Raw genomic sequence first — 24,606 nt, forward strand, 5'->3', positions numbered from 1 at the left:
ACATAATTTTGCTTTTTGCATTTTTACTTCATTGTGACTCAAAACCAATTTGAATTAAACAATGACTAACACGAAAATGATACCAAAAAAATGAGAATTTAAATAGTTGCTACAACAAAGATACATCTTACACAACCACAAGCATTCAAATGACTCAATGGTATGCAACACAGTTTGGCCAAAGTGTAGGGTGGCACGGTCACTTAGTGGTTAGCAGTGCTGCCTCACAGTGCCAGGGACCCAGGTTCAATTCCCATCTCGGGTGACTGTGTGGGGTTTGCACATTTCCCTGTGTCTGCGTGGGTTTCCTCCGGGTGCTCTAGTTTCTTCCCACAGCCCAAAGATGGGCAGATCAGGTGAACTGACCATGCTAAATTGCCCATCATTAGTCAGAGGGAAATTGGTCTGGGTGGGTTACTCTTTGGAGGGTCAGAGTGATCTTGTTGGGCCAATTTGCCTGTTTCCACAGTGTAGGGAATCTAATCTAAAGTTCCATATTATGCTGCTATTTATTCATACAAGAATTCAACCTAACATCTTCAAGTTTCACAAATACGTACGTTCTCAGCTCTGAACTCTGCAACCCTCAATCCTAATGACCCAGCTGTTCAGAGTTCCTTTTCAAATAACAAACTACTAACATCCCAGACCATCCCCCTTTTGGGAAAGCATTTAGCTCCTTATTGTTTCCGAACTATTCCTACAACTTTGCTGATTTTAGACCTTCTCAGCCAGCTTGGAAATTGTCTTCAACAGTTCCTATCTCACTTTCAGCCAGACACAAAAACTTCTACAGGATGGGAAAACCGCCAACGTAACACTTATTTAACATGTTAAAGAGACAAAATGTGGGCCATTTAGCTTAAAGTCTATTATTGGAAAAATGGCAAATTCTAGTATAAATACACTGCAATTGCATCTTTTAGAAACACATTATGATTAAGCAGAATTTATAGCGTTATGGAGGGGAAATCATGCCTGAAAGATTTACTAGAATTCTGAGAGGACGTAAAAAGTAGCATTAATAAAGGGGAAGGAATAAATTTGGATTTTCAGAAGGTGCTTGAGATGCCAATTAGCCTAACATCTATTGTTGGAAAAATGTAAATATAAATTTGAGGAAATAATAGCAGAACATTTGGAAAATCATAATCTAATCCAGCAGTCAGCATGACTTCATGAAAGGGAAATCATGTCGGACTAATATATTCGAGCTTATTTGAAATCATACAAACCAGAGTTGTTAGAGGGAACCATTATTCATTTGGACCTCCAAAAGGCATATGAAAAGGTACCTTACAAAAGATTAAGTTGTAATATAAGAACCATGGTGTCAGAGGTAGCACATTAATGTGGATAGAGAATTGGATAATGAGTAAGAAACAGTGAGTGGGGTAAGGAGTTCCTTTTCAGTTTGGTTCCACAGGGATCAGTGTTGGGACCACGACTGCTAACAGTGTATAGTAATGATTGAAGGAAGTAAGTGATTGCATTGTAGTCAATCTTGGTGCCATCTGCAAACTTACTAACTATACCTTCCATATTCTCATCCAAATCATTTATATAAATGACAAATAAAACAGGACCCAGCACCAATCCCTGTGGAACACTGCTGGTCACAGGTCTCTAGTCCGAAAAGCAACCCTCCAACATTACTCTCTGTCTCCTGCCATAAGCATCCAACTGGCAAGCCCACCCAGAATCCCATATGACCTAACTTTACTAATTAGTCTACCACACAGAACCGTGTCAAAGACTTTACTAAAATCCAAATAGACAATGTCTACTGCTCTGCCATCAACCACCTTTTTGGTGAGTTCCTCAAAAAATTCAAACAAGTTTGAGAGACACTATTTTCCTTGCACAAAACCATGCTGACAATCCCTAATCAAGTTTTGCCTCTCTCAATGTCCAATAATCCTAACTTTTATAATCACCTCCAACAAGTTACCCACAACTGAAGGCAGACTCACATGTCTATTGTTCCCCAGTTTCTCCTTACAACTTTTCTTAAACAAATATTAAACATTAGCTACCCTCCAATCATCAGGCACCTCACCCATAGTTATAGATGATGCAAATATTTCTGCAAGGAGTCTCATAATTCCTCCCTTAATTCCCCTAAGCAAAGCCTAAACAAGTTTGGATTCTACTCACAGGAGTTTAGAGGACTTGGAGGTACCGATGTTGGACTGGGGTGGACAAAGTTAAAAATCACACACCACCAGGTTATAGTCCAACAATTTTTGCAGAATGACATTTTATTTTGCTGGATGAATCCATGTAAAACTCTGTAAAATTATACAGAGGGTTTATCAGTCTGACATAGCATTGGGACACAGACTTCACACCTATTGTTTAAAAACATGAGCTAGTTTGAGATGTAATTTAAAAGTAGTTCTGGGATTTACATATCAAAGAACAGAAACCAGCATATCCCATTATAAAAGATGAAAGTTTTAATCTAAGATTGTTTACTGTATCACATCTCCATGACACTGGACTCCGATGGCTATAAGATCTGTGAGCATGATCTTAACTTCCACAACCACCTGAAGAAGGAGCAGTGCTCCGAAAGCTACTGTTTCCAAATAAACCTGTTGGACTATAATCTGGTATTGTATGATTTTTGAGTTTAGAGGATTGAAATGTGATCGCACTGAAACATACAGGATTCTTAAGGGGCTTGACAGGATAAATGCTGAGATAATGCTTTCCCTCCTGGGAGAGTATAGGGACAGAGGACATAGTTTCAGAATAATGGGGTGCCAATTTAAGACTGGGAACAGGAGGAATTTCTTCTCTGAAGGTTGTATGTCTTTGAAACTCCCTACCATGGAGAGCTGTGGGGGCAGAATCCCAATGTAAACTTAAGGTTGAGATAGATAGATTATCAATTAGGAAAATCAAGGATTAAGGGAATAGAGCAGGACAGTGGATGTGAAGAATGTTGGATCAGCCATGATCCTATTGAATGGTGAAACAGGCTCAAGGAGCCAATCAGCCTACTCCTGTTCCTATTTCTTATGATAAGATATGACAGATTAAGGTACTTAAGATAACTAATTGTGTTAGAGGTAGTTTATTAGCATGGATATAATACTGGCTAACTAATACAAGAGACAGAGTTCGGATAATGGGGGCATTTTCAGGATGGCAATCTGTGTAATTACAATAATGGGACCATAGTAATTTACAATAAATATTCAAGACATGGATGAGAAAAAATGAATGTTTCATAGCCAGTTTGCAGCTGACACAAACAAATTGGGAAGACAAGTAGTGAGAAGAATACAGAGTTTGCAGAGGGATAGAGACAGGTTAAGCAAGTGGGCAAAAACTTGGCAGATGGAATATAATGTGGGAAAATGTGAGGTAGTGTACTCTGGCAGGAAGAATGGAGAACTGAATTTTATTTAAATTGAAAAAAACTGCTACAGAACAGAGAGATTTAAGAATTCTGCATTAAATACGTAAAACTAGCAGTTAAATTCAGCAGGTAATAAGGAAGGTAGGTGGAATGCTGGTTTTTATTATCAAGGGAATGGAGTATAAAAGGTTTTGCTAAAACGACACAAGACATCAGTCAGACAACAGCTAGAATACTGTGAACAGTTTTGGACTCCTTATCTAAGGCAAGACATACTGGCAATGGTGGCAGTCAATGACCTTCAGCTGCTTCATCAATGACCTTCCCTTTTGTTATAAGGACAGAATTGGAGATGTTGCCGATGATTTCAAAACGTTCAGTAACATTTCTGGTTCTTCAGATACGGAAGCTGTCCACATACCTCTGGTGTTAGCTCCTGCACACCATATAAGCACTGGGAAATAATCACCATCTTTGAAATTATTTTGATATTATATTGGCTGAATCCCCCTGCTACCACTGTCCAGAAAATGAAATGGATCAGCCACTATGGCTACAAAAGCACAATAGAGGCTGGGAATTCTGCAGCAAATAAAACACTTCCCATCTCCCCAATGCTTGTCCAAGATGTACAAAGCACAAGTCAAGAGTATAGTGGAACAATCTCTATTTGTCTGGATGAGTACAGCTTCAAATTCTGAGGAAGCTTGACATCATCCAGGAAAGAGCAACCCATTTGATGGCACCCTATCCTACATCTTCAATATTTATCTCCATCACAACGAATACACAGTGGCAGCAGTATGTACCCTCTGCAGCAACTCACCAAACCTTCTCTGACAGTATATTTCAAACCTATGACTTTTGATACCTAGAAGGACAACAGCAACAGATGCTTTGGAGAACTGCAAGTTCTCCTCCAAGTTATGCACCATTCTACTAACTACTATTCCTTCACTGTCATTGGACCAAAATTATGGATCTTCCTTGCTAACTGCATGATGGTATATCTACACCATATGACCTGCAGCAGTTCAAAAAAGCCATGTTCACCTCAAGGTCGGCTACAAATGGACAATGAACACTATCCTAGCCAGCAATACCTACCCTGTGAATTAATTAGAAAAGCTCAAATTTAGCCTACTGTTATTTTTTCCTACTCCTTAATTTTCAAGGCAAATCTATAACTGCTTAAGAATTCATAAATGACTCCTCAATCCATTCATTGACTCACTGGCACATATCTCTTAACCTACTCAACTTGACTCCATTTCAAAGTCAATTTCACATCACTGAAGGAATGCTGAATTTAAATATTGGGCTTTCTTTGTTGTCTTCTTCCTACAGTTTCCAACCAAGGTCAGGGACAGCAACCACGAGCCCCATTGGTGCCCCTGGTGCAAGCTTCTGGTTATACCCACACTAAAAGTCTAGTGGGGTCTGCCCTCAAGCTGAGAACATCAGACCCTTAGAGCTAGTTATTGGGCCCTGATTGACTTCCCTGCCCCAATTTCCAACCAGGATATATTCATTCTAATTTTAGCTACATCTGTTACTCGAATTGTACATTTGCGTGCATATCTTGGCTGTCTTTTTCAGTACTTTTATTTCCTTTTCTTATTGATTTCCCTCCTGACTCATCATCGAACTACAGAACGCTTTGCATTAAAACAAGACCACTTGCTTTTGTGTTAATCCCTTTCCTTTAGCTCATAGTGCTTACTTTCATTTCTTTCTTCATGGATATTTTGTCACCAACCATCCCCATGCTACTTGCATTCCGATCCTTAGCCTAAATCTTCCAAACAATCTTGACCTTTCTATTCTCTTGTACCATTCAGGCTAGACTTCCTCTCGGTTAAGCAAACAGATTCTGTCTATGCCACTGTCAGCAGTTTGCAAAGGCCTCATTAAGAACTCAGTACTTTTTCTTTGCATGATGTTATTCCAATTATACTAATCTCTCTTGCTGACGTTTCAACCCAGTGCACTTGTTAAAAACTCATGTTGCCAATCTGCTTCCCAGTGTACCCATCACTGCAAAAAAAATTAAAGCAAGGATAAGGTTTAAATAACAATCCAGTCTGGTCAGAATAGAGACAGATGGAGTTATGGGATTGGATATAAGTAGTTTCTAAGAGGTCAACAATTCGTGGTGATAATTTTAAATCAGTGTTGTCAGACATTATACATGTTCCTGAACCATTAACTTAGAAGCTGTTCAAAAAACTATTCTTGGTTCCCATCTAAATCAGTTGGTGCTCCTGAACATCATGTCAAGCAAACCCTGATCCAAGTTTTTGATCAATACACTTTCTTTCAAGACCACATACTTTTAATCTCAGTTTGTTTCTGCTCTGCCTCAACTCATTCATAGTAGAAACCACATCTATACTTTACCTCTTGATTCGTTTAATCCAACATTCTCCTGTAATCCTGCAGCCACCTCTGTTGCCCATATCTCCAAACCTTATTCACCTATTCCCTCAAGCTTCTTGTTCACCAGCACTCCAAATTTAAAACTCTTATGCTAGTGTAAAATTCCTACATGCTCTAGTTGGCTCCTTGTGCATACTCAAGGTGTCAGAAAATAATAGATTGTTTGTGCGAGGCAAGGGGATTGTCAACATGAATTTTAAAGAACCAGAACATCAGAACACTATAAACCAACTTTTCTTTTAACAATAAAAGTTATGAAGACAGTCCAAACCTAGACCATTTTACTGCTGAGGTAGTTTAGCCGATTACTGATCAGCTAAAAGTAGTCAAGACAAAGCACAGCTCCATGAGTATTTAGTAATAACAAAGACAGCGTAAAGTAATGGATTATTTTAAAATCTTGTATTAATACCTGAAAATGCTGCAGGAAGCCAAGATCTGTATTTTCGTCCAAAAGAGCATTGGATACGTTGACCTGGACATAAGGATTCAGCTCTGCAAGTTGTAAAACAGTCGCCTCAGCTCTGCAAATTAAATAATTAAGAAACTAATCACCTTTTAGAACATTGTAATAAATTATTCAATTCTTGCCTATACTTTTAGTACTTCACGCAAAAACAAGTGGACACTTTCAGATAGGAGAGAAAAATTGGAGTAAATATTTGCATTAAGCAAAATAGCCTACCACTTAAGTAATGAGAATCTGCTTCCATGAACACTATGAAAAACACTTACTGGATTGGAAAGAAAAAAAAATCTGAAGTTTACAAAATAGTCTTCTCACAATGTCAGTGCCATTTCTTGCTTTCATGCACACAAACAAAAATTAGACAATGGAAAACTTGTACAGTTTTACTGTCTTCTGAGGTTAAGCATCGCTGTGTGCACAAATTGGGTTTAAGTGGGGCACACAGTTGGAAAATCTGTTTGAATCCTTATTAAAGAAAAAAAAGATAAAATAAAGGAAGACTAGGATAGTGAGGGAGGAAAGGGAAAGCTTGTACTTACATAGCATCTTCCTCAAACTTAGCAAATCTCAATGCTTTTCAGCAACTTCATTACTTTTGAAGTTTTGTTGAAATGTAAGGAATGTGGCAGCCTACTTACAAACTGCAAGATCCCACAACAGAAACAAAATAACAGTTTCAGTGATGTTGGCTGAGGAATAAATCTAGCCCAGACCACTTTTCTCTTCTGCAAATTGTGGCATGAAATCTATTACAGCCACCCGAGATACCATAGTTTAATGCTTTTTATAAGAGATGGTATCAGTGCAACCCTATTCAGTACTGCACTGAACTGTTAGTTTGGATTACCTCGAGGCAAGGCGATATACAAAAATCAGAACTTATAATCTATGAAAAGTGTTCAGATAGTACTGTTATTAATTGCTAAAAGAAACTAAACCCTTAACAAGAATGATGAATAAGTCAACTGGAAGTGTTACAGTGTGAATTTACCCCTTGCAGATGCACAATTCAGAACAAATGTCTGAATGCCAACATCTTGACAGGACCAAGTGGGTGACAGAACATTTATGACAAATTTAATGAAGTGCACTTGTATTTTGAAAATAAGTTATAATCACAGGTCAACATTTAAAGTGTCATGTTCCTCCCAGTTTTACACAGACGTTTAACTTGTATGATGATTAGATGCAAATATATACATAACATTTCATATTTAATTAGGTATATTTTCTAATAGCTGGTACTAAAACAACATAGAAATGTACTTTGGATGCATTGGTAAAGAAATATTTTACATAGTTGAAATAATTAAATAATGTTACATTTTAGGACTGCACTTATTTCAGTTCAATAGTGAACCTGCACAGTTACTGCATTTGCTGTTAAATTCATGTATCGCTGGATATCGGAGTGCATCTAGAAATATTAACATACAGTGAGATTCACAACTGATCTTGAAGGAATCTGTTTGGGAGAGGTCACAGCAAAGAAACAGATATGTGAAGTTTTAAGTGTGGTCTTGCTGTAAGTCTGCAGTAGTGAGTAGAGTAGATTATTTCTTGATTATATGTTTTATTGAGATATGTCTCTCAATTAAACTTACAAATATAAGTCATAAGTATTAAGTTAGCCTGGAGCAGAGTTTTATAGAGGAATAATATTTTCTGGGTTTACAAATTGGAAGAAGCAGAAGTGGCCATTAGTAGAGTGATATGCTCTTCTTGTTAGATGTGGGAGTTTAGGGAGAGTTTATGTGTTACTGAGGATTCTATCTGCAATAAATGTCATTGGTTGCGAATCCTACCAGATCGAATTGGAGCGACAGTTAGAGGCAATGAAGAATTTACAAGAGCAAGGGAGTATAATGAATGGTAGTTATAGGAAGGAAGAAAAGTCTCACATACAGTCTCACAGATGGGTTAACTCCAGGAAAGCTAAAGGAAGTAGACAGGTAATGCAGGGGTCTTGGCCTCCTCCATCGCCAGATCATGGCAACATGACGCCTGGAGGAAGAGCGCCTCACCTTCCACCTAGGAACCCTCCAACCACAAGGGATGAATGCAGATTTCTCCAGCTTCCTCATTTCCCCTCCCCCCACCTTATCTCAGTCCCAACCCTCGGACTCAGCACCGCCTTTTTGACCTGCAATCTTCTTCTCTACCTCTCCGCCCCCACCCCATCTCCAGGCTATCACCCTCATCTTAACCTCCTTCCACCTATCGCATTCCCAACGCCCCTCCCCCAAGTCCCTCCTCTCTACCCTTTATCTTAGCCTGCTTGGCACACCTTCCTCATTCCTGAAGAAGGGCTTATGCCCGAACGTCGATTCTCCTGCTCCTTGGCTGCTGCCTGACCTGCTACGCTTTTCCAGCAACACATTTTTCAGTCTGCTGTGCCTATCTGCATTTTAAACAAGTATGCAGTTTTGGAAAATGTAGGCAGCGATGGATTCACAGGGGAATGTAGCATGAACAGCCAAGTTTTTGGTATCAAGACTGGCTCTCATGCAAAGAGGCGTACGTCAGGTTCCAAAAGATTGATTGCATTAGGGGACTCTCTAGTCCAAGGCACAGACAGACGTTTCTGTGGCCAGCAGGGAAAAAACCAGAATGATGTGTTGCCTCTCTGGTGCCAGAATCAAAGATGTCTTGAGGATCTAAAATCTGGATTTAGGCTGTTGTCAGGAGCAACCATGTTATATTACTTTGCACTGAGAAGCCATTTTGTGGTTAATAAAAGCATGCATAAAATGGTTGCTCCTGACAACAGCCTAAATCCAAAGTTTAGATCCTGAGTCTGAGAGAGGGCACAGAATGTTCTCAAGGAGGAAAGGGACCAGCATGAGGTCATTGTACACATTGGAACCAACGACATAGGAAGGGAAAAGGATGAAATTCTAAAAGGGGAATAGTCAGTTAAGCAGGAATTTAAAAAGGAGGTCCTCGAGAGTAGTAATATCTGGATTACTCCAGGTGCTACGAGCAAGTGAGGACAGGAATAGAGGATACAGCAGATGAATGCATGGCTGAGGAGCTGGTGTGAGAGAAAAGGATTCACATTTTTGGATCATTGGAATGTCTTCTGGGGTAGAGGTGATCTGAACAAGATTTGCTGGGGGGGGGGGGGGTAGTTTCCCAGGGAGATAGTGAGGAAACAGATCAATCTGAGACTGGTACAGTTGAGAACAAAGGCGAGTCAAACAGTCAGGGCAGGCAGGGACAAAACAGAGAACGAGGTAGAACTGATAAATTAAACTACATTTATTTCAATGCAACAGGCAATAATAGGGAAAGCAGATGAACTCAGGGCATGGTTAGGATCATGGGACTGGGATATAGTTCCAATTACAGAAACGTGGCTCAGGGTTGGACGGGACTGGCAACTTAATGTTCCAGGATACAAATGCTACAGGAAGGACATGATTTGGAGATGCCGGTGTTGGGCAGAGGTGTACAAAGTTAAAAATCTCACAACACTAGGTTACAGTCCAACAGGTTTAAAGAGTTACATTCTCAGGTGAACTGTAACAATTGGTGTTAGCCAGACAATATGAAGGTGTTAGCCTACTGTGTTCTCTGTCTGTGCCATAATGTTTGGACTGATTCTAATCTAAAAAGTGAGTTAACAGAGTCTTACATGAATTCATGCAGTTTTTGAGCAAAGTACAATGTAACTCTGCAAGTACAAATTCACTGCACAAAATGTCTGTCGGTGTCGACTGGGACTGCCATAGTGTTAAGAGCTTAGTTAGATGGAGAGGAATTTATTAAGTGTGTACAAGAAAATTTTCTGATTCAGTATGTGGATGTAATTACTAATGAAGGTTCAAAACTTGATCTACTTTTGGGAAATAAGGCAGGGTAGGTAACTAAGGTGTCAGTGGGGAAGCACCCTGGGGATAGCAACCATAATTCTACTAATTTTAAAAGAGTGACGTAAAAGGATAGACCAGATCGAAAAGTTGAAGCACTAAATTAGAGGAAGACTAATTTTGATGGTATTAGGCAAGAACTTTCAAAAGCTGATTGGAGACAGATATTCACAGGTAAAAAGGACAACTAGAAAATGGGAAGCCTTTAGAAATGAGATAACGAGAGTCCAGAGACAGTATATTCCAGTTTAAGAAAAAGAAGTATATGTCAGGTATAGGCGGGATAGATCGAGTGAATCCTTAGAAGAGTATAAAGGCAGGAGGAGTATACATAACCGGAAATCAGCAGGGCAAGAAGGGGACATGAAATAGTTTTGGCAAATAGAATTAAGGAGAATCCAAAGGGATTTTACAAATACATTAAGGACAAAAGAATAACTAGGGAGAGAACATGGCCCCTCAAAGATCAGCAAGTTGGCCTTTGTGTGGAGCTGCAGGAGATGGGAGAGATACTAAATGAGTAGGTTGCATCAGTGTTTACTGTGGAAAAGGACATGGAAGATATAGAAGGTAGGAAAATAGGTGGTGACATCTTGAAAAATGTCCAAATTACAGAGGAGGAAGTGCTGGATGTTTGGAGGGATATGGGTCAGGTGCTGGTAGGTGGGACTAGATTGGATTGGGATATCTGGTCAGCATGGACAAGTTGGACTGAAGGGTCTATTTCCATGCTGTACATCGCTTTGACTCTAAGTCAGATTTTCAGCATTGTGAATGTAATGCTTACCTGTTTCTGTGACTGCTCACATCATTATCATGCAGAAAGAAGTTAGTGCCTAGGTCCCATGTTTCAGATGTCTTGGTGTCATGGACGGTCAGTGACTAGGCCAAGGAGAAAGAAACATATTCACAAATCAGCATTTGTCACATTAAACAAGGTAATGTTACCTCAAACATTACAATATCTGAAATTTAAAAGGGAGAGTTTTGTAGCATCAGGGCCATTCCCTGCCTTCATTGTAGATAGAGGAGCAAAGAAGTAACATGTGGTCAATTCCATTTCAAAATCAAACAAGCAAATTAGCTTGCACACAAAATAAGGACAAAGATGCAGATAAAAAATCTATTTACATATTCTTTAATTTTTTTTATTTTTTAAAACTAAAATATTTAATTTATATATATTTATCTTATGAATTCTAGTTGCCCTAAAATATTCTGCAACCAATGAAGTGGAGGCCAAGTGGTATTATCACTAGATTATTAATTCAGAAACTCAGGTGATCTTCTGGAATCAGAGTTCAAATCTTGCCACGGCAAACGATGGAATTTGAATTCAATAAATGTCTAAAATTAAGAATCTAATGACTGTCTGAAAAACTCACCTGGTGAGCTCATGTCTTTAGCGAAGTCTATTATCCTCACCTGGTTTGGCCAACATGTGACTCCAGACTCACAGCAACATGGTTGACTTTGAATTGCCCTCTTAAATAGCTTAGCAAGTCACTCAGTTGTAGCGCTACGAAGTGTCAACAAAGAAATGAAATATCTGGCCTGTGGCAGCTCATTCTCAAGGACAACTAAAGACGGACAATAAATGCTGGCCAGCCAGCGACACCCATGTCCCACAAGTGAATAAAATAAAAACATCCTTCCAGTCATGCGGGAAGCATGGTAGGTATGTTTCCTTGCAGTTCCATATAAAATAGTTATATTATTTTATTCATTTCCAGACAACACAGACCTGCCTCATCACCCTTTCTGTCATGCCCTTTCAAAAGAACTGGCCTCCAGATGCTGAGAATGAATTTTGGAATTCCACTGTTGTGTGAGGCATTCAAACAGAGAAGGAGCAGGCCAAGGAAATTGCCCAAATACCATTGACAGAAGGTGGGAGTGACAATTAACCCCAACCCTTCCAGATGCAAAGAGCCATGGAGGTGTTACTATTCAGAATACATTGTTGGTGGTTGCTTCAGTGGAAGATCTGGAGAATAGCACTTTTTGGGGTTAGGCTAGGAGATCAGAGAGGAATAAATGTCACTGAATGACAAACTGCGTGGACAATGCATACAGTACTGAGAGCCATTCTGGGCTCCACACCTTAGAAGTTATATAATGGACTTAAAGGGATTGTGGAGTAGATTCACAGGGTTATTTTATTAGGAAAGATGGCATGATCTAATTACTCGAACAAAGATAAAATATGCAGATGCTGGAAATCTGAAAACAAACAGAATGCTGGAGAAAGGTCAGGCAGCATGTGTGAAGTCAGAAGCAGAGTAAATATTTCAAGTCCAGTAGGATTTATCTTCTGAATTTTCTGGCATACCAGACTCAAAACATTACCTCTATTTCTCTCTGCAGATGTTGCCAGAGCTGCTGAGTTTCTCCAGCATTCTCTGTTTGCGACATTATCTGAGGTTGTATTTCCTGGAATTCAACAATGGGTTCCACGTTATTTTATCAAAGTACTTAATATAGTAGAAAAGGAGAAACTTCAGCTTTGCTGTTTGGGAATGTAAGACTAAGGTACATGATGTAAAAATATTAATGTCAATTTTTTTTAGAAGTATGATTAAACAACACTTCTATATATAAATGAAAGAAGAAGTCTGGAACTCTCTTTTGAAGATGACAATCTATACTAGATTGAATGCTCACTTTAAATCTGAGATCGCTAGCTCTTTCTGTTCACCTCACCTCACGGATCATTTACTATCTCAGTGAATTGCGTCACAGGCTCAAGATCTAAATGACCTACACCTGTTTCTATATTCACAAATTGTAATCCTACATCCACTCTTATCCCATTAGGTGTTACTGCCATTTTCAGATTAGACCAAGGGGCTCCTATACTGTGGAATACATATACGAGACATCTCTCAGCATGCACACTGGCCAAAGTGCATAAAAGTGAATCGTCTTATGCACTTGCTTTGCTTGCACTCTCGCATCTGTTCCTTTGCTCACTTTCATTAACTTTGCTGTAACTTGTCATGATTTAAATCAAATTAGGAGCTGCCAGTATTGATGGCACTTGGGTGCTTAAATAAAAGTCTTAGCCTTGTGAAGCTGATTGGGTTTAAACTTTTTGTAAAGTTCATTTGTTGCTTCTTAAGGTAATTTAACATTAAAAGAAAGACTTGAAATTAAAAATACTATCAAAGTCACAAATCATTACATAATCAGAGGTACAGGCAGATTACAAACTAGCACAAATATTCCTTGGGTTAAAAGGTTTGGCTTTCAAAGATAAATCTTTGCTTGCCAGCGTCCAACATTTAGATTTAGTTTGTAGTGCCTATTCCCACATCTTTCAAAGTGACAGTTTTGACTTTTAATCAATCATCTGATGTTGACCTTAACTGATTTTCAATTTCCCGAGCTATCAGTTTTAAAACTGATGAGCTCTATTAAGTATACAACCGATCCTTCTCTATATTTGAAACAATTAATATGACTAAGTAATACTACATCATTACAATATGAAACATTTTATTCTAAAATGCTAATACTTGGAGGAAACAAAATATTGAAATCAATGCATAAGCAACTTTTTTTTTTAAGATGGGATGTTAAGGATGAGGTGAATTAAAAATGTCTTTGAAGGAAGAGAAAAGCTCATTTAGAAAATGGAACTAATGTAGTTTGCATGCACAGTGGGTTACAAGATTAGATGACACACATTTTTTGTAAATTGCATTCCTAAAGTCAGATGGAGTAAAGTTTGCTTCTGACAAAAGTAACCTACCAACATTCACCAACTTAAAGTATTTGAAAGAGTTACTGGAAAATCGACAAAGACAAAGCAATTATCAAAATTAGAGTACTATCTCAGTTACCTTGAAGTTAAACCTACTGCTCTGTTTTCTTAAATTTAGGTAAGCATGATATGAGCAGTATGTTCAGTGCTAATTGACGAACCTTTCACAAATGTTTCTATAGTATCCATGTCAGAGACTTGCCTTGAACATCTCAACTGATAGCAGACTCAAGTTTGCTTTCTTTAAACTTGAGATTGCAATCAGCTGGCGTGATCCATCAAGACAGGTGTGCTACCTGCACACACTTTGGTTCCAATAAAAGCAAAAAGCTGAATTCTTGGTTCAAGTACGAGCAGAGTTCCCTGAATTTCAAAGCAGGACTGTTAAGGTTTTGATGCTGTTTGCTACACTTACAAAGTGAATTTTCATCAGTCACTGGAATTAAAGTATCGTTAGTGTCTCATTAGAAAACAATATTTTGCAATTCATACATGAGATGTGGACACTGCTGACTAAGCCAGCATTTCTTGCTCATCCCTCATAGCCCTGGAAATTGCACGGCAAGCTACCTCCTGAACTGCTACACATCTCACATCTAACATCTTCGATATTCAATTCCTTGACCACTGATGCACATGTATTATCTGCAAGATGTACTGCAACAAAATCACCAAGACTTCAATAGACAGCATCCTCCAAATGCACAACCATTGCCATTTAGATGGACAAGGGCAGTACATATATAGGAAAGCTACAACCTACAAATTCTCCTCCAAGTGTGGATACTGTGGAGTTTGGATTAATTATTCCTGTGCTGTCATGACCAGACTCTCATATTCCTCCTTTCAAAACTTCAGCTCACCCAAAATTCTGCAGCGTATATCCTAAGAAACACTAAATTCAGTACAGTCTCATTTTTTCCTTAACTGGCTAATATTAGTTCCTGATCCCCCAGTTTCAAAAATTTAAATTACAATACTTGTGTTTCGTTCTTCATGGCGTCAATCCACCCGATCTCTGTAACCTCATCTTACAACACAATCTCCACTCCTCTGATTCTGGTTTTTCTTAGCACCCTATATTTCCTTCAGCCCACCATTGCTAGTAGTACTTTCAGCTAACTGAACCCATATTCCACAATTCCTCTCTGAACATACATTTTTCTGTTATTATAGTCATCTTTAAGTCCCTTAAATAACTTAAATATTAAAACTGGAAAAACTAAGACAAAAACCAGAAAACATATCAATTTTACAAAACTCAAAAACACGTAAATCAAGAATATTTATAAGTCAACATTCACCCTACCTTTATCCCTGCAAGAATAATGTTCTTCGCTGCAAAGGAATGCAAAAGACCTGTTATTTTTGCCTTAAACATTTCACCAGATCACTTAAAACGGTATTTATTGTAACACAAGTAGCAATCATCAAATAGTGTTCCACTTCCATGAAAAACATTAAAAACTGCAACCGATTAAATTACTTCACTACTTCATTAGCTCATAACAACAAGACTTCCTAGTGATTTGATCACTATGTTACTAAAGCCATTTGCTTAAATATTTTGATTCTAAGATCTTTTGATCTAGTAAATCATAGAGACAGGGTAAATGCCAGACTTGAGCCCTAAGCTGTGCTGCAAAAGCAGATCTCTACATAATGGTAAACAACTTAAATATGCTTCAGCACTTCAAGAAACAGGGTGTGAATAAATTCAGCCAACATTTGCATTCCATACTCATACATGCATTTTAAGGACAATGCACCAGTAGATGCTGGTAACATACAAGTCAATTTGTCCCAAGGTCTTTAGGACTTGTACTGTAATCATCTCAGCTAAAAGCAATATAATTACTTAATCTTTACATTAATAGTGAACAGTAATCTTTTCTATGATACTAGAACTTTTAAGATTCCCAGTATCGATACAGTACTGTCCAGAATCAATATTATAATGGTCACAATCTGTACCACAGTATTCATAAGACATTGCAATAAAGTACTCTTACTACCCTGTGCAATTACACCCTCACTAATAGGCACTAAAAGATTTCTAATAACAGACATGTGAAACATCCTGTGATCTATGCTACAATGCTTTTAGGAATCAGGGCTGTGTGTTGATGGGCAGATTGGAGAAGCTGCAATTGTTACCCTTGGAGTATAGAAGGCTGAGAGATTTGATAAAGGTGTTCAAAATCATGAGGCGGCTAGACAAAGTGGATAAAATGAAACTGTTCCTGTTGCTGCCGATAACCATTTAATAGTTAAAAGGAATTAGGCAAAGAACTAAAGGCGTGAGGAAATTCTTTTTTATTACTACGACTGATTATCATCTGGAATGCACTGCCTGAAATGGTGGTGGAGAGTTATTCAAATATGGCTTTCAAAAGGGAAATGAAAATGGGAATGAAGGTGAAAAGGGATAGGGCAGGGGAGTGGAACTCGGCAAGTTGTTCTCAGTGAGTTGGCACAGGCAAATCAGGCTGAATTGCCTTATTCGGTCCTATAAGTATTCTCCTAACAGATTCTAAAATTGTACTATAATCAAAAACTGCATTCTTATATAAAATAATCTTGAATATTCAAAGTAATGCACAGTATTACATGCATGGTAATCTGCGCATTCAGTACTTTATTGAAATATTGACATCAGTAAAATATTCACAACAGTTTATTTTAATGCTTACTGTAATCTGTACCTCAACAGTTTTAGAAATTACATAATATTCCCTAATCAGTGCAGTGGGGCTTATCCTAAAACACATAGAAATGACTAAAGTAGAGCCACATCAATACTTCTATTATAGTCACAATCTGTACACAATATTTAGAAAACATTACACTAAAGTACTCTTACTTTCCTGTACAATTATACCCACAAAAATAGGCATTACAAGAGTTCCAATAACACACATGCACTATACCCTGTGTACCACTGAGACGGAGCGGTTACTCAGTATTTGAGTTCGAGAAAAACCAAATTAAATCCTTTCATAAGCAAAGTGAGATATTCAAAGATGTCTTTTTACAATGTAATCACATGCCCATCCATATGACAGCTGGATCATATGTTTAGCAGCCAGACACAAATTAATCACATAAGACTTCTCATTTCTGAAGGCTTCCCATTTTCCAGCTGTCCATTTACCTGTGAGCATCTGCCTCCAGTCAGCTTTTGACAGGTCTTGCCTAATACCATAAAAATTGGCCTTTCTCCAATTTAGAACTTCAATTTTTAGATCTGGTCTATCCATTTCCATCACTATTGTAAAACTAATAGAATTATGGTTGTTGGCCCCAAAGTGCTCCCCAACTGACACCTCAGTCACCGGCCTTGCTTTATTTCCCAAGAGTAGCTCAAGTTTTGCACCTTCACGAGTTGGTACATCCACATACTGAATCATAAAATTGTCTTGTACACACTTAAGAAATTCCTCTCCATCTAAACCCTTAACACTATGGCAGTCCCAGTCGGTGTTTGGAAAGTTAAAACCCCCTTGCACAACCACCCCATTATTCTTACAAATAACCGAGATTCTCAATTTCCCGCTGACTATAAGGAGTCTATACAATACTAATAAGGTGATCATCCCTTTTTTATTTCTCAGTTCCACCCAAATAACTTCCCTGGGTGTATTTCCGGGAATATTCTCCCTCAGTACAGCTGTAATGCTATCCCTCATCAAAAACGCCACTCCCCCTCCTCTCTTGCCTCCCTTTCTGTCCTTCCTGTAGCATTTGTATCCTGGAACACTATGAGGAGAAAGTGAGGACTGCAGATGCTGGAGATCAGAGCTGAAAATGTGTTGCTGGAAAAGCGCAGCAGGTCGGGCAGCATTCAGGGAACAGGAGAATCGACGTTTCGGGCATAAGCCTGAAGAAGCATTCCCTGGATGCTGCCTGACCTGCTGCGCTTTTCCAGCAACACATTTTCAATCCTGGAACACTAAGCTGCCAGTCCTGTCCATCCCCGAGCCATATTTCTGTAATTGCTATGATACCCCAGATGGTGTTCCTGAATTCACCTGCCTTCCCGGTTAATCACCTTGCATCGAAATAAATGCAGTTTAATTTATCAGCCCTACCTTGTTCTCTTCTTTATCCCTGCCTGTCCTGACTGTTTGACTCACTTCTTTTCTCAACTGTACCAGTCTCAGATTATCCCACACCGCCCCCCCATAACCATACTCGTTTAAATCTTCCCAAGCAGCTCTAGCAAATCTCCCTGCCAGTATATTAGTCCCCTTCCAATTTAAGTGCAATCCATCCTTCTTGTACAGGTCACTTATCCCCCAAAAGATGGTGCATCAGAGACAGAGGGTGACCTTATTGAGGGACATGGATAGGATAAATAGACAAGGTCTTTTCCCTGGGGTGGGAGAGTCCAGAACTAAAGGGTATAGGTTTAGGATGAGAGGGGAAAGATATAAAAGAAACCTAAGGGGCAACTTTTTCACGCAGAGGATGGTGCATGTGTGGAATGGGCTGCCAGAGGAAGTGGTGGAGGCTAGTACAATTGCAACATTTAAAAGGCATCTGGATGGGTATATGAATAGGAAGGGTTTGGAGGGTTATGAACCAGGTGCTGACAGGTGGGACTAGATTGGATTGGGATATCTGGTCAGCATGGACAAGTTGGATCGAAGGGTCTGTTTCCGTGCTCAACATCTCTATGACTATGATTCAAAGACTTCTCAGGTTGTACTTCTATCTAAAAAGAAATTGCGTAAAAGATGGATTGATAGGTAGCCAGCTCAATTTCGACGTTGAGCAAATTATTGGAATAAATTTTAAGGTACAGTATTAATCATCATTTTGCAAAGCACTGATCATGGATAATCAGAACTGAGTTTTTTAAGGTACTGTAATGTCTGATTAACTACAATGAATTTTCTTTCAGCGTACTAATGATGGTGGCATATTAATGTGGTCAAGGTAGATTTTAGGAAAGCTTCTGACAACGGTTCACATGGGACACTGCTCAGAAATATAAAACTTATAGAATCCATGGCTAGGTGACAAGTTGGATCCAAATATAGTTCCATGGCAGAAAATAAAGGTTAGAGGCTAGAAACTTTGTGGCTGAAATGGAGTTCCTGAAGATAAGAGGATAGGAATAAAAAATAGTTAATAAAGATACTTGGATATCTTAATTTTATTAGTTGAATTACAAAATATAACAGCAGGGAGTTTACACCAGTTTGACAAAGCCAGAGGACAGCATACAATTCTGGTCACTTCATTACAGGATGGATGTGACTACACTAAGCAGGATACCAAGGAGATTTACAAGATACTGCCAGGGCAGGAAAATATTGGCTATGAGTAAAGACCAGATAAGTTGAGATTGTGTTCCTTGGATAGAGGATATTGAGAAGAATGAATTGTGACTTTCAAAGCAATGGGAAGACAATATAGAGCGCATAGGAAAAAGCTTCTCCTAGCAGAAAGATCAATAACCAGGAGGCATTGGTTAAAAGTAATTGACAGAAGGATTAAAGGAACATTGAGGAGAACTTTCTTTTCAACAAAGAGTTGTGTGAATCTGTAACATACTGCCTGAAGCAGTGGTAGAAACTTTCACGGTATTTAAAAAAACACTAGGATATGCATCTGAAGTGTTGGAACCTTCAGGGATATGGACAAGCTGGAAACCCAAATTATGCTCCACTGTTGCTATTTTGCTGGGAACAGATACACTGGAATTAGTGGCTCAGTTTAATAACTTTCTTTTTTGCTGAGGCAAGAAACTTCAGAAAGTTATAGACTTACAGTAAAGACAATAGAATTCTCAAAAGTTAAGCTTAGTAGAAGAGGAAGATAATAGTGACAACTAAATGGATGATCTCAAACTTAAACACAAAGATGCCCACTAGCTTATTGTTGGGGAAATTAAGAAAGCAGGGAAAGGGACCCCAGGAGATGGGTGTCAAGTATGCATTCCAGGGTGATCATGGAGTGATAAGCCATTTTGGTAGAGGAAAGCAAGGTCTGATCAGACTCCCAAATGTGGTGATACATGGGGAGAAACGAGCTAAATATTTACATTTGCACCTTTTGGACTTGAGAACACAAAAATAGGACACGTGACAGGAAATCAGTGAGCAAAATTTAATTGGGAACAAAGGCGAGGAAAAGAATCTAAGTAAATCGATATCTTGATAACGAAAATATCTAGATAATAAAATGATTACTACATAAGTACCATGGTAAAGTAAGGGTAAAAGAGCAGATGGCAGCATCAAACCAGAGTCTCAGATATATGAGTAATCATCTGTTTTCGTGAGGATATAATAAATGAGGCTGTAATATGAATGAATGATGGAATGATTTTTTATATCAGCATGATATGGTAGGGATCTTTGTTGTCTTGGTACAACAGCAATGTTAAAAAAACTATTAAAGCAGCACCTCTTGATGCCACTGGTTGCCAATTAAGAATATTAATTCCAATTAAAAGAGATTACATGGAAATTTTTAAGGAACACTGACTTTACAAGACCTTTAATAATTATATGGACTGCCTTTGCAAAGTACATGGGCAATCAAGGCAAAGGGCAGCTTATAACTGTCTCAGTCTGAAAGGATAGATTAAGACATGCTGATGCACCATTTTAAAATCACATTCCATTCTCATTTTGAATGATGTTAAAAACTTGGCTTACCAATTTCAATACCTAATCCACCGATTCCACTTAGGAAAACATGAGACCGTGCCATCTGGCACATTGCATTGTCCCCCAGGACATAGCGCTGTCGGCTGCATTGAAAAGGAAAAAAATATATAATAAGCAAGAGAATGTTTTAATGTCTCTTTACATTAACTAGTTTTTCCATTCTTATTCAACATCTAATCAATAAATAATGCCAGTAAAAAAATGCCCAGAAACTGAAACAAGGAAGCACTGCAAAAACTGATCTGTTGCCAAAATTTTGATTATTACACTGTGGAAGATAGAATACTTATGCCCTTAGTCAATATACATATTTATTTGTGGAGAAGCACAATACACACTTCCAATAACACACCCCTCATTTCAGCCTTTCCATTTGTAATCATTGTTGAAAAAACCTGTCTGTACATGGAATGACAGAACTCCATGGTTGGAGGAACTTGAACTCAAACCTTCTGGCACAAGGGTTGGGACACCAGTACTACACCACAAGAATATGCCACAAGTTGCAGTAGACCTAGGGCTGCCCCATGTACTTTTTTAAAAAAATTGTTCATGGGATGTGTGTATTGCTGGCTAGGCCAGCACTTATTGCCTATCCCCAACTGCTTTAGAAAACTTGGTGGCGAGCTGCCTTCTTGAACTGCTGCAATCTTTGGTGTGTAGGAACACCTGTAGTGCCATTAGGAAAGGAGTTCCAGCATTTTGACCCAGTGACAATAAACGTTCAGTGGTATACTTCTGAGTCAGGATGGCATGTCAAAGTTCCAATAAAGGGTCACTAGACTCGAAACATTAACTTTTTTTTCTTCACAATGCTGCCAGATCTGCTGAGTTTCCAACAATTTCTATTTTTGCCTCAGATGTACAGCATCCACAATTCTTTAAAATCATATTGGAGTGTCGCTATGCCTTGGAGGAGAATTTGTGGGTGACGGGGTTCCTATGCATCTGCTATGCAGGCATAGGTAGTACAGGCTGCAGATTTGGAAGTTGCTGTCAAAGGAGCCTTACTGAGTTGCTGCAGTGCATTGCGTAGATGGTGAACACTACGACCTCTGCACATCTGTGGTGAAGCGAGTGAATATTCAAAGTGGTGGACAGAGTGCCAGTTAAGCAAGTTGCTTTGTCCTTGATGGTCAAGCATTTGAGCAATGTTAAATTTACACCCATACAGTCAAGTGGAGAGCATTCTATCTTATTCATGATTTGTACCTTGTCCAAGGTGGACAGATAGTGGGGGACATGAGTTACTTGTCAATTAATTCCTAGCCTCTGACCTGCTTTTGCAGCCCTGCTATGTATATGGCTGGTCAAGTTTAGTTTTGGGTCTACTGTAACTACAGAAGGTTGATAGAGGGGGAGCCTGCAATGCTAACGCAACTGAAAGTCAAGCAGCAATGGTTAGATTCTCTTATTGAAAGTTGTCACTGTCTGGCACATACAGTGTGAATGAGACCTATCTGACCTATTGCCCAGATCTTGCTGCCTATGGGCATGGTAGACATGTAATGGCGGCAGGTAGCTAATTGCTAGAATTCACAGAAATAATGGACACACATTTGGACATTTTACGACATACCACTAGTGCAGGTGGGACTTGAAATCAGATCTTCTGGTCTAAAGGTAAAGTCATGATCACTGCATCACAAGGCCCCTATAAATCCTAGCACCTGCCATGGTGGAATGTGACTTTATGCCCCAGTGCAATAGCCTGGGCCTCTGGATTTCAATTTAGTGACACCACAAAATTCACGTAAATTATTTTCAATCGATGTGGTGTTATGACACATCTCCGAGGCAGTCAGAATTTGAATCCAGACTTTCTGGCCCAAAGGTAAGCCACTGCCACAAGAGTCATAAAATTTATCCTACAACTCAGGCAAAGAGTGACAACTTTTGAGAATGTGCAAGGGAGCTGAACCTTGGTCGTCACATATGCTAGTCCACTGTGCATTCCAAAAGTAGAATGAATTATATGTATCTGCATATACGTATCACATGTATCGGTATAAGTGTTCGTTCAAAAAAAGACTTTTAACAATATGACAAACCTCAATGGCAAGTATGTCTTGAACGTGTACCTGATGAGGTGCCAGTGTTGGACTGGGGTGGACAAAGTCAAAGTCACACAACACCAGGTTGAGTCTAACAGGTTTTTTTTGAAATCACAAGCTTTCAGCACATGGCAAAGGGACTGCTCTCTGAAAGCTTGTGATTTCAAATAAACCTGTTAGACTATAACCTGGTATCATGCGACTTCAGGTTTTGAAAGTAGACCTTCTAGCCTAGAGTTATGGCCATTACGATTGTACCACAAGATCCTCCCCCCGCCCCCGGCAAAGTTGCAGTTGATCTCAAGCTGCCTCCATGTATATGAACACAACCAAGTCACAAATCAATACCCTACACTTGAACATGACTAACAGCTAATGTATTTAACAGATTCCCTAATCTCCAAATAAAATGTATAGACTGTGTATAACAGAGATGTTTTTTAAAAATTCAGGCTTTAATCTTGAAGTTGACTTCTGTACCATGACTTTGAGAGCTGATCTCCAGCACCCCTCACAATTTCTTTCTACATGCATTTATTTCAGTTAAAAGAGATAGTGATTGGCTTGCATTTACTCATCTACTTTTGGAGATTTCCTTTCTCTTTGGCATTTATTTCACGTCAGTAACATAAATTCACAAATACTTCTCATTCATACTTTTTATCGGGGACATGCATAAAATCTACATTTTCTAACATTTGTTTGAATTATTTTCTGAAATCTCAATCTCTATTCAAAAAGAGAAACTTTTATTTGTGAAGACTAAGGCACAATTAATAAAGTCCTTTGGAAAGAATTACACTTGTAAAGTAGGAAAATCTGTAGCCAATTTGTATACAACATGATTCCATAAGCAAACTGATGAGGAATAGCTAATCTGAAAGCTAACCTGTTAACTCTGCACCTCGTGGCATCTGACTGTTGAATAATTTAAGCCTTTTCTATTTTTGTGATATTGATTGAAAAATATATATTCCAAAACATCTCAGAGAACTTGTCTGCTATTCTCTGAATGGTGCTCTGAAATCTAATACATCTACCTGGGCGAATGGATCTCAATTCAATCCATCCAAAAGCAACTATCTCCAACAGCATAGTACAAAATTCATGTCTCTGAAGGAACACTCATGTCTCTGAAGCGAGCCTTGAACGCTCCAAAATTGTAACTCAAAGATGCCACCACTGTATTTTTCACTACAAGCAATTCAAAGTAACCTTCATCATCTGCAAAGAGGAGAGTAGAGATGTATGGGAACATAATCACTTGCAAGCTCCCCTCCAGGCCACATACTATGCTGACTAGGAACTGTATCACTGTTTCTGGATCAAAATCCTGAAACTCTCTTCCCAGTAGGACAATGAGTGTACCTCACTACATCATTAGCAGCAGTTCAAGAAGTCAGCTCACTAACACCTTCGTCAGGGCAATCAGGGATAGGCAAAAAATGCTGACCTAGTTAGTTACAAAACCGCCAATGAATAAGAAAGATAAGGAAAAATGTAATGAGAAAAAAAATCTTCAAAACAATACGCAATTGTTTTGACACTTGCAGGAACAAAACTGCCAAATCTTAATAACAATAAATATCAGGACTCAGCAGAGTATTATGCTAACCATAATTGTTAAATTATACTTTGGATGATGCATTCTAGGACAGAGATTGCAACAATAACTTGCTCCAATATATAAAATCTATATTAATGACACAGAGAATGAATCTGGACAGATTATAAAAGTTAGTTCCCTCTGTGAACTGTATATAATTTATTCAGTGACACACTTTATGCAAGTCAATCAATTCCTTGAGATACACAATGAACTACAACAGGAATCTATTACATCAAATTCTCTGGTCCACAAAAGGTAATTTAGTGCATCTACAGAACGATAAAACCTGTGGCATTCAGCTGCAGACAAGTCTATTCTCCAGTCCATTCATCCTTGTTTTCAGA

At 38.7% G+C, this 24,606-nt stretch overlaps 1 protein-coding gene across 2 annotated transcripts in view; it reads right to left on the reverse strand.

Moving 5' to 3' along the window:
* The window catches only part of uba6 (ubiquitin like modifier activating enzyme 6), a 119,010-nt gene that overhangs the window by 75,324 nt on the left and 19,080 nt on the right, over window positions 1–24,606 (reverse strand). For both annotated transcript variants that reach the window (XM_043720610.1, XM_043720620.1), the window contains exons 3-6: window positions 20,588–20,682; window positions 15,226–15,254; window positions 10,938–11,032; window positions 6,222–6,333 (exon numbers count right to left, since the gene is read on the reverse strand). In XM_043720610.1, the coding sequence (XP_043576545.1) occupies window positions 6,222–6,333; window positions 10,938–11,032; window positions 15,226–15,254; window positions 20,588–20,682 (331 nt within the window). The remainder of the gene's footprint in view (window positions 1–6,221; window positions 6,334–10,937; window positions 11,033–15,225; window positions 15,255–20,587; window positions 20,683–24,606) is intronic.

This window comes from Chiloscyllium plagiosum, chromosome 2 (assembly GCF_004010195.1).
Source record: "Chiloscyllium plagiosum isolate BGI_BamShark_2017 chromosome 2, ASM401019v2, whole genome shotgun sequence".
Classification (NCBI taxonomy): Eukaryota; Metazoa; Chordata; class Chondrichthyes; order Orectolobiformes; family Hemiscylliidae; genus Chiloscyllium; species Chiloscyllium plagiosum.